We start from the raw sequence: 14,271 nt of genomic DNA, 5'->3' as shown, positions 1-14,271 counted from the left end.
ATACTAAAGTTAGGAGAAAATATTAGGAAATTTAATTTTGTGATTCGATAGCACGTACACTAAAAGAAGCGCAGACGTACCTTATATCGGGGATTACCTGTAAAAAAAATCCTAGTTACACTAATAAGTAAGACTTCTTTATGATCGGCTGATCGAACCTACATACTGACTGGTTGAAAGGATCAGCTCCCAATACCATTTAAGTTAACTCAACTAATAATAGCAATAAGCAGGAAAAACGACACAGCTGAAATCTGCTTTCTCTCTAAGTGAAATGACTCTTAAGTATTCGCCTTTGTTGGGAAATATTATAAAAGAACGCTTACATCGCATTCATCATTTTTCTTTGAACTAATATAATAAAATAATAAAAAATATATAATAATGTTCACTGTTCAGTTTTGGGGAATTGTTGAATTAAAATTTTGAGGATTAATGCCTCTTCTAATGTTCATCTAGTGTATGGAAAAAGGTTGCCTCGTAGCAGATCGTAGATTTTACAGCGATCTAAATTAAAACGAATTGGATTGAATTTGATTAATGCGATCTTTTTAATATTTTCTCTCGACATTTGCCTTCAAATTTAAAGTCCTGTAACTCGAATGAGTCTTCAAGCCAAATTGCATCTGATCATGGTATAAAAATATATGAATGCGAATTAAAATTTAAAAGATGATTTGCAATCCAGGGAAACGAAAACATTTTCAAGCGCTGCAAAGTGACAACCAGACTCACCTGTGTCTCATGTGGCACCCAAACGAGCCGTTTCTGTGTCCACTCCGCTTGCGTGGCCGGATCGTTGAAGGAGTTGCGCTCGACCGAAAGGTACTTCAACTCCGGATCGTTACGATCCCGCAAATCATCTGCCATCTTGCCGGCGAACTGTTTCGAATTGCGCGATTCTCAAACAAACGAAAATCCAACGTCAACGAGAATGACGATGACGACGACGATGGAAGGCAAGTGTTCCAATTCGAACCGTGCACTGTTGCTGGCTGCTGCCGATTCTTTTCGTTGAGAACAACTACTGGCTCCGAAGGAGTTTTGAAAAGAAACAAGCACTGGAAGGTATTTTATTCACTTTATTTATTTATTTATCAGGTTTCTTCGCTTCGCACACGGCTGTTATTCTTCAGAACTTTTTTTCCTTTTGAATTTATTTTTCGTTTGCTTCTTCGATATAAAAAAAACCACAAATGTAAAACAATCACACAGAGATACGATTTTCATACACGTTTGTTTGCTCGTCGCGTTTCACTTTCCTTACCGCTTCTAAATGTGTTTGTGTCTTCAGAGAAGTGATGTTTTGTTTGCGAAACTTAAAAATTTTTATAACAAAAAATATAAACTGCTGCGATCACAAATCTACAAATTGCAGGAGAAAGCAGGCATTAATACTTCAGCACTTACAGCCTACAGCAGAACTTAAGATATGCGATGAAATCAATGTTTTAAAAATTCCCGCGACAGATAACAACGAAGAGAACAATGTTTTATGAATAACGTGAAGCCACTGAATAAATTATCCGATTTCGTTTCACTTCGATTTAAAAGCCGGATCTGCAGAAAAACCACAGCTCACGTCTGCTCTATACCCAGAGCATCTACGGTTTAGGAGTGTCTCTGCTACTAACTATATATCTTTGCCAGCCTGGCGCTGTCAGGCGTCGAGAGTTTGCGAGAGGAGAGTAACTTCTGCTCGATCACTTAGCACATATTCGACTGAAATTTAAAATTTCTGACACGATACTTTTTCTTCTGTCCGACTGACTCACGCATACGCTCACAAAGGGTGGGTCGGTCGGTACCCCCGCTCAAACCAAAAAATTGAAACGAGTAGAAGCTGCGCCACCTCGCGACAACAGGCCGCAGCAAGACGTTGTGTGTTCACTGATTCATGCACTAAAGACGCTGACACAGGGCAGGCAGGCAGGCAGGCGACCCGTTCTCGCTCTGGTCGTTCGTGACGAATGATTGGTGGGAGAAACCGCGATCTGCGATCGAGAGTCGATTCATACACTCGCGGCTGGGCTGGGAGTAGTGTAGGTCCGCTCACTGGGAGCGGTTACTTCTTTAATATCGCGACTTCTCCCGCAGAAGAAAAAACATGAGTTTTCAATTTCAATTCACACTACACACAGCCCGTGTCCGATATGCAGCTTGTAGTTGTAAAAAAAATGCTGCGGTTTCCTCGCCACCCACAACCCACCATTCAGTTGCAGTTAGATGATTTCAATGCAAATATTAGCGACGGATCCTGCTGCACAACGAACGAACACGGCAAAGAAGATGATGCAGATGTTCCGTAGTCCAGTCAATCCACTAAAGGGATGACGGCAACACTCACTCACATAGGTTACCTACCAACTTCAGGTGGCTTTGTGCCACCGCAATCTACAAACACACACACGCTCACGGCTGGGTTTGCTTACTCGGTTTCGTTATTGCCGGGTCCGAACGGTGTACCGCTCCATTTCGATGTGTTTCTGTCGCTGTTGATATTATGGGACTGATGCATGATTCAGCCGCGCGCTATCCGCGAAACTCGCATACCGGTATAGGAAAAGGAGAATCGATGCGCTAGGCGTAGTGAGACGGTTGCTGAGCAGGTTATTCATCACACAAACTTGCCAGACAGCGAGACGGTGCAGCGAGAGGGAAGTTTCGTGGAATTTTTTTTGATAACTAACTTTAAGCGGTTGGATGACTGAGAAATTTTGATTTAGTATGTACACGAGAAAAACCGTTTTTAAAATTGTGAATAACTGCGACCATGAAAAAAAATGTTTTTTTATATTTATGCTCAATTTCCCTTCAGTTACGTTTGCATAACGCTTTCATTAGTGTAAATATTTATTTTGTTTTGAGAACTTTAGTCACGATTTCCTCCGTGTCATTGTGAACTTTCTGTACATGAACTAGTTCACAACTTTATGAATTTATCATAAAACCAAAGGGTTTAGGAACATCATACCCCAGAATGCCTTATTCCCCAGAAAAGTTAATGTTCGTAATCATTTTTTTGTGGTGGAGCCTAAGGTTTGCTCATTACCTAATTCAAGGAACTGATACGGTGTGGAGCTGCTGAGGTCATGCCGCCGAATGTGGCTGCCTCTCGCAAGCAAACCTGTTATCCACTCGTATAACCGGTTTACTCGATCATAGGGATTGATTCCTTCTTTCAATCATGAGCAGTTTTCTGATTTTGTATGCCAAATAACTCTTGCATGCAAATTTGTCATATTTTCGTCTGACCGGTTTATTCAAACATAGGTGTTAATTCCTTCTTTTGAACTTTCCTTGAATATATATAGTAAAATCGAAATGAATGCGCATTTTGACAAACGGTTTGGTGTGTTTTAGAGCTTTTCTAGACAAACATATGACCCCACAGGGGGGGAGACCTCGCCAAAGCGCTTCTGGCAAAGGGGTCTGGCACCTCCGTTTTTTGATTTTTATTTAAATTTACTTCGCTCATACGGTTCTCACGAGTTACGCGAGAATGAAAGGTCCGCCACGCCAGAGCTCCGCAGTAACGTGTTAAGGGACGCTTACTGTGGGGGTTGCCCAGGTACCCCACAGACTCCGTTAACGATCGAGCATCTTTTTCACCCCCTAGACCACTCATCCCTCCGCACGGATCGCTTCACGTCTTGGACTTGGGGCTATGACCGTTGTTGCTTTACGTGATGACTGCGGCCTAGATCATCACAACCATCCTCCTTTACCAGGGCTTTGGACCTGTAGCTCGACGTAATCTTGGAGGTCTACGGGAAGTCAATCCCCGAGGTAGAACTAACCGCACAACACGCGATCAACACGGTGGAGGAATGGTTAAGCGCGAAAGGCCTGGAGCTCGCTTAGCATAAGACGGAGGTGGTTATCGTCAACAACCGAAAGTCGGCACAACATGCAGTTATCCATGTGGGAGATGTCGCGATCACTTCACAGCGGATTCTGAAGTCTCTCGGAGTCATCATAGACGACAAGCTGACCTTCGGCAGCCATGTCGAGCGCACCAGGGCGGCTTTGGTCGCCAGATGGCAGCGTGAGTGGGATAACTCCTAGAAAGGTAGGTGGACCCACCGGCTGATACCTAACATATAGAGCTGGGTGGTTAGACCCCATGAGGAAGTTCACTTCCGTCTGACACAATTCCTGTCAGGCCATGGCTGCTTCCAACAGTACCTCCACAGGTTCGGGCACGCGGAGGTCCCCGTCTGCCCTGACTGCCCAGGTGTCGACGAAACTGCCGAGCACATACCCAGTCAAAAAGGGCAAGTTGCTGGCTAGCGGGGGGCTATTCGCCAACTCGGATGCGCTAATTGCCCTACAATTTGCCAGCAATTTGCTGGCAATTAGGGGGCTATTTTATATGCAACATTTGGGCGATTTACCGCCGTCATTTTTTTTGCCGCTCTACCCGCCCTAAAATTGCCCCTAAATCGCCCAGGGAACGCGCCATTTATTCGCCCTTAATTGCCTGATATGAAAATTAAAAATAATAATTATTTTCGGATTCACTATCTACTCACATAAATTTATCGGTACACTAGGTTACCAGACTATAGGAAGAATCGATGGTGAAATTCATATTTCACACCAAAACTTACCACAATCTGACTTTCATTTAGACTCAGAGATCTTGCTCCACTATATTTACACACGATTCCACAATTTTCTACATTCGTTGGCTAAATTAAGTGCACTAAACAAACAAAATACAAGCGGGAACGCGCCAATTGTTTAAAAAAAAACAATTTTAAACTTGGGCCAAACATGAACCGCCATGTTTGAAAAACGCAAAAAACAACCAAGTCCATTTCAGCCGCCAGAAAATTTGTCTAAGTATTGAAATTGCCTTTAAATCGCATTCACAAATTGCATTTGTTCCTAGGGGCAATTAGCACAGGCGAGTTGAGTCAAACGTCAAACTTTTTAAATCGCCTGACCATGTTCGTCCGCATTTTTTTTGACAGGGTACTGTTCGTATGTCCTCGCTTCGACGTCGAAAGGAGAGCAATGCTTGACGTCTGTGGCTGGGACACAACCCCTGATACCCTTATTTAGCGGATGTGTCAATCGGTGGAGAAGTGGAACGCAGTCTCGACTGCAACCACCCAGATTTCCTGCTGGCTACAGAAAATCTGACGCACCGAGCAACAGACGACGGGCACGACTAACTAGTGATTGGTTAGTTGAAGCGGAAAGGGCCGAGCCCGAAAAAAAGAGTGAATGGTCTGTTCATGCTGAGGCAGGTTTGGTGCAGCGACTGGCAACCGCGTAAGGGGTAAACCCAGCCACCCCGAAGCAAGGCAGAAGAGCAAGTGTATAGGCATATATGTGGACTGCCTCATGCCAAGATGGGAGGGTCGCAGCGTAGTATGTTGGGACTTCGCTATTGATACCTCGTGGCGTGGCAGAGGAGTGAAGGGTGAGCATCCAAGTCAGCCTCACATGGTATGTTAGAGGTGAGCACAAAAGTAAGCCTCACATGGAGTGTTAGAGAGTGAATCAGGGTGTGACAGAGCGAGCACCCAAGTAAGCCTCATACAGGATGTGTGAACGCGTGAGCGAGAGTGAGTGAGTACATCAAGTACAGCCATCCTCCCAGAAGTATTACCGAGAGGTAGTCACTAGGGAGAACAATGGCGGAGCCCAATGGAGTTTAGTTGGTATTACCTTGTCATGGTGAAGCCCGACACTCCAGTACACTCCGTGTGGTAGCTTGGCATCTACTAATGTAAAAAAAACAAACATATGACAGCACAGCTCACAGCATTTAATAAATTTGTTTACTATCAACATCTGTGGTTAGAGAGTAACGGTTTGTCCAGAATTTCAGCTAAAAGTGAATTTTGACAGTTGGCTTTAACGCCGTAATCATATGTTTGTCGAGGTTTATCTTTCTTTTGCATTGGAAATGTTTCGTACGCAAATGTACGGTCTACCCGAAATACATTTGAAAGTATTTTCTTACCTTATGCCAAATGGTACTTATACCACAGACTAACAGACATAACACTCGACAGCAATTCTTCGCCAATGTTAGCGGTCATTTTGAATATATTGTTAGTTGGGACAGTGATAGCATTTACGATTATAATCCATATATGCGCAAGTATACGGGATAGACCACTAGTAAAAAAAAGTTCCTGGGTCTGAGGGTTAACTAATTTGTAAATGAGTGGTTAGAAGCGTGTATAGTATTTGACGGATCGATATTTTTAAGGAATTAATCATAGTGTTATGTCTGTTTGTCTGTGCTTATGCTACACGACTGTTAGGTCCAATGCCCAACTACCATATAATGTCTCATGTCAAACGATGTTGTGCCAACAGGCATTATGCCGAACAGGATAGACTTGCTTAAAAGTTGGGACATTTTCATGAAGATTCAATGAACTGCTCATGTTTGCAAGAAGGAATCAATTCCCATGTTTGAGTAAATCGGGTATGCGAATGGATAACTGGCCTACTTTCGAGGAGCCATCGCTTTCGGCAGCTCATCCTCAGCAACTTAACACCACATCACTTCAATTACTTCGATAATGCACAAAGTTTTGGTTTCACCATATAATCTTACTTACATGACACTGTTTCATTATTTTGAATCCTAGGATGGGGCGCTACCGCTTCCTAGGGATGATCCATAAATGACGTAGCATTTTTTGAGAGATTTTTAACACCTTCCTCCCCTCTCGTAGCATTTCGTCACAAACCTCCAAATACCCTCCCTGGTAATTACGTAGCTTGACGGTAACTCTGCCCCCCCCCCCCATGTCACCGTAAAATTTTTTAAAAATTCTATTCTCTTCCCCTTTGAAAAAGCTACGTAGCATGACATGACCCCCTACCCCCCTGTCGTCACACATCATCACAAAATACAAAACTCCCCCCTCCCCCATATAATGCTACGTCATTTATGGATGATCCCCTATGATTGTTGCCCAATGTCTCTCAAAACACACCAGGATTAGATTCTGCATTTTTTTACATGTTCCCTGGAAAATAGTTCTTTCTGGGGAAAACACTTCAGTATTTTATTTTGTGTGAAATGTGCACGAATCGAAAGCGAAGAATATCGTTAGATGGAAATGGGAATGAGTACAGTCGTGATTCGTTGGTTGGGCCATAGCCTATGTCCAACAAACGAATATGATTCGTTAGTGGGACCGACTGACAGACGTCCAAAACTATCCAAAGGAGACGTTAATAGTGTAAATGCTTCTGTTCACATCTCTGATTATTTTCAGTTTGATTGTCAAGGTGATTTTGACATTAACACTGTGGAAAAATTTAACCGAGAGAGCGAACCATTTCAAAAGTTGACATACACGGATACAAAAAACTACCAAAAGTTGAGCTCTTTTGACTCAATCTCGGGGTATCGTGGAATAAGGTAAAATTAGGTAAACCGTGTTGAAGGTAGTTTCCCTTTAACCACGGCAAAAACCACAACTCATTGACAGGTCTTTTATACTCAACATTGAGTTAAATATGCCTAAATTTAAGTTGACTCTACCTAATTTTGAGTATACCTCAAACAACTCAAAAGTACCTTATTCCATGGAAGGCTTCGAGTGAGTCGAATCTCTCTTTGTTTTTGACAACACTAACATGTACGAAAGCGACGCAAGACTCAAAACTACCTAAAATTAAGTTAAAAGAACTTATTCTGTGAGTTGTTTTATTTTTCCGTGTATGGATAGTTATTTAGAATTGACAGCTGCGATGACCACAAGTTGGTAGAGGTGTGAACATTTGTCGATATTTTAAAATTAGTTTTTTTTCTATTACATTAAGTATGACAGTCATAACCTCGAAAAGTAAACATCCACATAATGAAATAACCCAAAGAAATCTTAACACAACACTTTATAGTTTCCATGTTTATCCCTTAATTTTGTATTGAAAAATATTGACAACCTCAATTAGGTACAGGAAATCTTTCCACCTTTTTATTCTGCATCATGAGCAAAATTTTAACCATCGAGTTGTCAAATTTAACTATCGCTCTGTCAATTTTAACCATGCTCCAGAGTAGGGTTATTTTGCAAATATCTTTCGAAGTGTTAGATTTTCACTAAAAGTTAAAAATTTCACCAAATGGTTCCAGCCTAAGATGCTTTTTAGTTGAAAAATGGACCAACTAAAAAGCGGTTTAGACAAAAGTGACCAATCACGACTGTAGTAAGTTCAAAATATTAAATGAATAGAAAGTAAAGCTTTTCTGGGGAATGACTTTCTGGGAAATTGTGCATTTTGGGGAATGAAATTCTGGGGAATGGTACATTCTGGGAAATGACTTTCTGGGGAATAGTATTTTCTGGGGGATGATATTCTGGGGGGCTGAATTCTGGGGAATGATTTTCGGGGGAATAGTATGCAATAATTTCGAATATATAGGTCACGATTCGAAATCCGTGCTTATGAAATATTCAACTAAATCGAAAAATATTATTCATGGATACTGATTCATGATTTCTAGCGTATTAGTCATGATGCACACCTCGTTATCGTAAAATAGTTCATATAGGCGTGAGCAGGTTCATGATTCCTAGTATATTAGTAAAAAACAAATTATGCTCGCAAAATAGTTCACCAACTCAAGAAACATTATCATGATTCCGAAATAGTTCACAAAATCAAGAAATATAGGCTCATGGTTTCGTGAACGTTCATGATTCCCAGTACAATATTCCCGATTTATCTTGCTTGCTTGTGATATTTAGAAGTGATCTCTATTGTAGAGTATAACCATTGAACCATACTTTGAGACCCCATTTTTAACCAATTGTTCTACTGCACACCCAAAAAGCACTGGTTGCCTTGCTTATAATCTTCTCAATATTTCGTTTTTCGACTAAATGGGATTGTTTTGAAGGGATCTATATTCAGACCCTCCTTTTCACACCACGTTGAAGTGAAGTTCAATGCAGATTGTATTCTATTTGAGATAACATAGTCACATATCCCCTCACGAGGGCTACATCATCTGCAAATTCAATCACTTCATATCCCATTTCAGTTATTGATTTCAATAGTTCATCTACAACTAATAAACACAACAAGGGTGAGAGAACTCCGCCTTGAGGGTATCCCTTATTTGTTTCCGTAGTCAGTGTCGTATTTCCAAGCATGCTAGTTATTCGACGGCTATAAGCATTGAGTTGAAACATTTTATTGTGTAAATATCAAACCCATGTTTTCTCATAGCATTCCACATTGAACTATGAGATTCATTTCGAAAGCTCCTACTATGTCGAGAAAAGCTGCAAGTGAGATTTCTTTTATGCATCTATTATTGATTTGTTGCTTTGATATGCGAAATGAAATCCGCTCAGTGGAGAATATTTCAGGTACTCTGCTATAATTTTGGAAGTCAATCATTTTCTCCGATATTTTCAGAAATATTAATGTTAAGCTGATTGGCCTAAAGAATTTTGGAAGTGATGTATCGCGCGTTCGCAATTTTGGTATAAGTATTAACCTTGTTAGTCTCCAGCTTGTAGGTATATAATTTAGTATTAGACTTGCTCTAGACCCCACCCCACCTCCTTTTTTTGTAACGTTATTGGCAGTATTCCATCCATCTCCGGCGATTTGAATAGTTCAAAGGAGTTCATCGCCCATTCTACATTTGCATCTGTCAAGATAGCACTCACTATTTCGTGAGCTTCGTTACCAGCTGCATATGAGTCAGGCTCTGCTTCAATTTAATTGTGTTTGAATATTATTAATGGGAAACGTACCAGAAAAACGCTTCTCCATCACGATACTGTTTCTTGGAAATCAAGGGTGAAAGTTCCAGCGTCCTTCTTCACATTACCCAACCCGTTTGCATGATCTTCTGAGAGAGCTTTTTGAAGTCTAGCAACGACGGGAGTTGGCTTAACTCACTCGCACATCAACCTCCAACTGTTTCGATATTTTCTAATTTCTACGTTATACGTCGAAACAGACTTTTTATACACATCCTACTGTCCAATTGGTTTAGCTCAGTTGAGCAGTTTCCTAGAAACTTTCTGAGGTTTTCTAGGGTTTTGTTCCACTACGATGCATCCTTACTGGATGTAGGCATTTTACCTGGACAGCTTCTATTATAAGCATTCACAATTTTAAATGCCACAATATTTGTCTGATTCTTCTTTGGTTTGGTTTGCTGCTTCAAACAATAAATTCACAGTAAAGAACTGCAACTGATGAACTAAGTATGATGAAAAGTACTATTGATGTTTTATTTGGATTAACTGATAATCCAATATGAAGACACCATTGCCCAACAACGCATAAAACTTATTGCATCAAAACAAAAAGGGTGTTAATGCAAATAAAGGTTATCATTCTATGACAATCATCGACGAAATCATATGTCAGAAACCCAAGCTCATTAAGTTTCCGCAACAAGCCATCGGCGACAAGGTTCCATGGAAGTGCTGATAGCACACCACCTTGAGGACATCCGCAAACACTTAGTTTCCTTATCTCTACTTGTCCTAACGATGAGCACAGATGTCGGTTACTAAGCATTGCGTGTATCCAGCACCCGATTTTATCAGCTTCATATGAAAATTGATAGTTTGATTGGCTCTAGCAGACAAACCAATTTGAATTCGAGTAAATCCTTTCTTGAGCATATATTTCTTATCTTAGAGATCCGAAACATACAAAAAAAATTTTTTTTTTATTTTGCGCTGTCAGACCCCCTTAAGGTAAGCTTAAGCTGAATAATCAGGAAAGGTTTTGAGGCTATATTTAGGGACTAAAAAAGAATATTTTAATAGCTTCGGTTTCTTAAAAAGAAAGAAAAATATTTGTCCCGATTTTATCAATGTCCTCGTTTCATCAGCCCAAAATTCACCAAGGGGCTGATAAAAACGGGTCTGCACTGTATATGTTCAAATGGTTTTGCAAGAAATTATTTCGACAGCAAAATTTAAACAAACTCTAAAACATTTATATTTTTGATAGAGAATAAATGAGGCAAAACTCATGAAGAATTTGAACAGTATTATTTCTCGTAAAGACAGGTGAGTATCTCTCGCAACATATTGTCATATATAATGCAGACGAACAAGTCGGTGACATGACCATTTGGTCATCTTTCTCGGGTACTTATCAAGATGGTACGTATAGGGTATAACGATCATATAAAATTCCACCCAAATTGGTGATTCGCTGATTAAACACTTTTTAACCATACCGCTTTGTAGTTGAAGCTCCCATTTTACCAGTATTTACATCTGTCAGTTGTTCCAACTATCGAATCACAATCGTTAGTTGGACAGAAGTTGTATCCCAACTAACAAATCACGACTGCAACTGGAATTTAGAATATGGGATTGTGCCACAGAATATAAGTTACTGTTCCTCTCCTCTCACATACTCTCAAACGGCATATAAATAATCCGATAACGCTTTTGGGTGACAGCTTCCTATTCCCTGGTATGTGGACGATTTCACTTTAAATCCGCAGCAAGCCACACCGCAGTCCAAACTGGTTTTTATCAACTTGATTTTCACATTTGCTGCCAAGATTCTACAGGTCCTTAATTTGAATTACAAAATATTATCTAGTAGGCGCATATTTTCTTAACACTTTATACTTTGTTATAAACAAAACTGACATCCGCACAAAAAAAACAATATTCCCAAATCCAGCGGTCGTGCTGTTTCACCGAAATCCACACCTTTTCACTTCGCCACTCTGCGCGTAGTACATTCCACTCTCTACACCACGCACACACACACATACGAAAACCGGCTGGATCCAATTCCAGACCGACGACCGCACACACAGAAATGCCGACAGCAAACCAACTCCCAACTTGAAAAACTTTATAATTTGGCCTTTAACCCCGGTCGCGCGCACCAATTTCTACACTAAATTAACAACCGCGGTGACTGGTGTAATCGATAATGGAATAATCTCCGGAAAATCACCTCCAGATAACGCAATGCGAAGAAAATTTGTAACCAGATACAACAAGGCGGCACGACATTCAAAACGTATGTATCAGCAAAGAGCGAACGGGTACGAGTGAATTTATAACTGAACCTTCTCCGCTCCGCGATGAACAAAGCAAACCGAAACCGAACTGCCAGACGATTCCGTTGCCAACTGTGCGGTGCTGAAACATTGTCTGGTGAAGCTTCTCGTACCGAACATCCTTCCAGGCGTTGGCGCTGCTGTTGCGCAAGGTGAAATTGATTCTCGCATTTTTGTGAAAAGGGCCAATGAACTAAATTTGTGAGTCCTTTTATTTCATATTCATGGCGTTTTTGCTTGACTCCGAAACTGAGTCAGGTTCTAACCCCAACTGCAGTTCATACATTTTGACAGCAGTTGGGGTTAAAACTGACTCAGTTTCGCTTCAAGCGAAAACGACTTCAGTATTTCCATTCAAAGTATTATCAACTGTAAAAACCCAAATGCCATAAAAAATAATTGAAAACCATACAGCAATACTGCGTAAAAGGCCAACATTAATTTGGCGTAAAATAATAGCAGCGTATTATACGTACTATAAGGGCAATAAGCATTTTTGTTTTGTTTGAGTTTTGGTTTTTTACTGTTTTCGCTTAAAAATGATTCAAACACAATTAAACATTCCTAACAATTGAGTGCTTTCCCACCCAGGTAACCAGTAAGCATTAGTGTATGCAGTAAATTAGCATATAATTTGCATTTCAGATGCTTCTTGCTGTATATTAGCATATGAAAAGCCATTTAAATACTTCTTGTCAGTAATCAGCATTTTCAATGCACAATAGCCGCAAATAAGCATGCTTCGAACTATTTGTGATTGGGGCACTCAAAATGCTCGGAAAACGCCAAATTAATGCTAGAAGTTTGTTTTGAAAATTAAAGAGTGTTTCTATTCAAAAAAGATATTAAAATGAATCGATCAACAAAATGGGGCAATATTGTAAAAAGCGGTTCATACACACCATTCCAATGTGAGATATGTAAAAATAAAAGAAAAAATACATTAAAATCAGGTCTACTGTTTATTTCAGTACAAAAAGCATTTCAGGATCTATTCAACGAATTCATTTCTTTTTAAATCAGTGATGCTGGAATTTACTCTACGTACTCCGTATTCCAAGTTTCTTCAAATAGTTCAATTTCATTTACATCTTGCTGCTCGTCGTCCTCACACTCTCTATCGCCATAATTAAATTCCTGAAGATGTTTGCGCTTACGCGCAGTCGCCTTCCGTGTATCACCAATCTCAGTAAATCGTTGCTTTGCATTTTGCAAGCATCGGTGCAAAAACGCCTTGCACTCAGTCATTGGAAACCCGGGATCAGAATAAAGAACGGGTTGATAAAATAAATCGGTCACTCTCTCGAACGTACAAAACGAAATCCTCCGAACCACTTGTTCCTGATCAGCTGATTTGCGTCCTGTTCTAGTCCACAAGCAATTAAGCAGAAAGTGACGATCAAAGAAGAAATCTACGCTTTGAAGACAAACGGCAACCGTGAAGTTGGCCAATCGATGCAACGATTGATTCCACAAATTCTTCTTTCCTACAATTTTCTTGGAATACTTCCATTTTGTAAAGATCGTTCACTGGCTTCATGTTGATTTTATTGAGAGCGACAGTTTGAAGTTCGTGTTTACACTGGGAAAATCCTATGGCACCCAAAGCATCTAAATTTGCATTTGCGTGGCCCAGTAGTACCAAATAATGGTTGATTTTTGATTCCGTTGCATCAGTTTTAGTGGGAGGGCTCAACTCTTCCATCATCGCAGTTGCATCGCAAAAAGTTTTCTCTATTTTATCATTCTCTTGCTGTAGAGCCGAAACTGTCTGAAAGTGACTTTCTACTTTGATTCGATTTTGTACTCTTCTTTACCATAGTTTCTAGACGTTCGAGAAGAAAACAAAACCAAAATAAATAAAAAATTGTTTAATCCAGTTGTGTTAGTATTGACAGTGGATTTGAAGGAAAACAAATAGTTTACACGACGAATTGACAACCAAACAAACAACTTTTGGACATAAGGTGATAGGGCGGCAGTGTAAACAGGAAGATTGGTTTATATCGGCCCATAACATGCGTTCTTGTTGATAACTGTCAGCAAATTCATTGGACATTTGATTTTATCGATTCAGGCCAGGCTCCACTTAAGAATGTAGTGCCAGAAAGATAGTATCAAATTTGAAATGCTACAGAGGACTCTGCATTACTTCTTTGTCTCTTTCATATCCTTTGGATTTATTCTGAATTTTCATTATTTTTGGCGCAGTTTACTGC

At 40.2% G+C, this 14,271-nt stretch overlaps 1 protein-coding gene across 7 annotated transcripts in view; it reads right to left on the bottom strand.

The window, feature by feature from the left end:
- Positions 1–12,090, bottom strand: part of LOC131692561 (myosin heavy chain, non-muscle) — a 252,821-nt gene extending 240,731 nt beyond the window's left edge. For 2 of the 7 annotated variants that reach the window (XM_058979680.1, XM_058979681.1), the window contains exon 1: positions 736–1,731. In XM_058979680.1, the coding sequence (XP_058835663.1) occupies positions 736–870 (135 nt within the window). In that variant the 5' untranslated portion in view covers positions 871–1,731. Of the gene's footprint in view, positions 1–735; positions 1,735–11,693; positions 11,915–11,946 lie in introns of those variants that run through there. The other 5 variants (XM_058979675.1, XM_058979679.1, XM_058979677.1 and 2 more) reach the window with 5 other exon arrangements.
- Between the last annotated feature and the right edge of the window lie 2,181 nt (positions 12,091–14,271).

This window comes from Topomyia yanbarensis, chromosome 3 (genome assembly GCF_030247195.1).
Source record: "Topomyia yanbarensis strain Yona2022 chromosome 3, ASM3024719v1, whole genome shotgun sequence".
NCBI lineage: Eukaryota > Metazoa > Arthropoda > Insecta > Diptera > Culicidae > Topomyia > Topomyia yanbarensis.
This window is presented reverse-complemented; position numbering and strand designations above follow the sequence as displayed.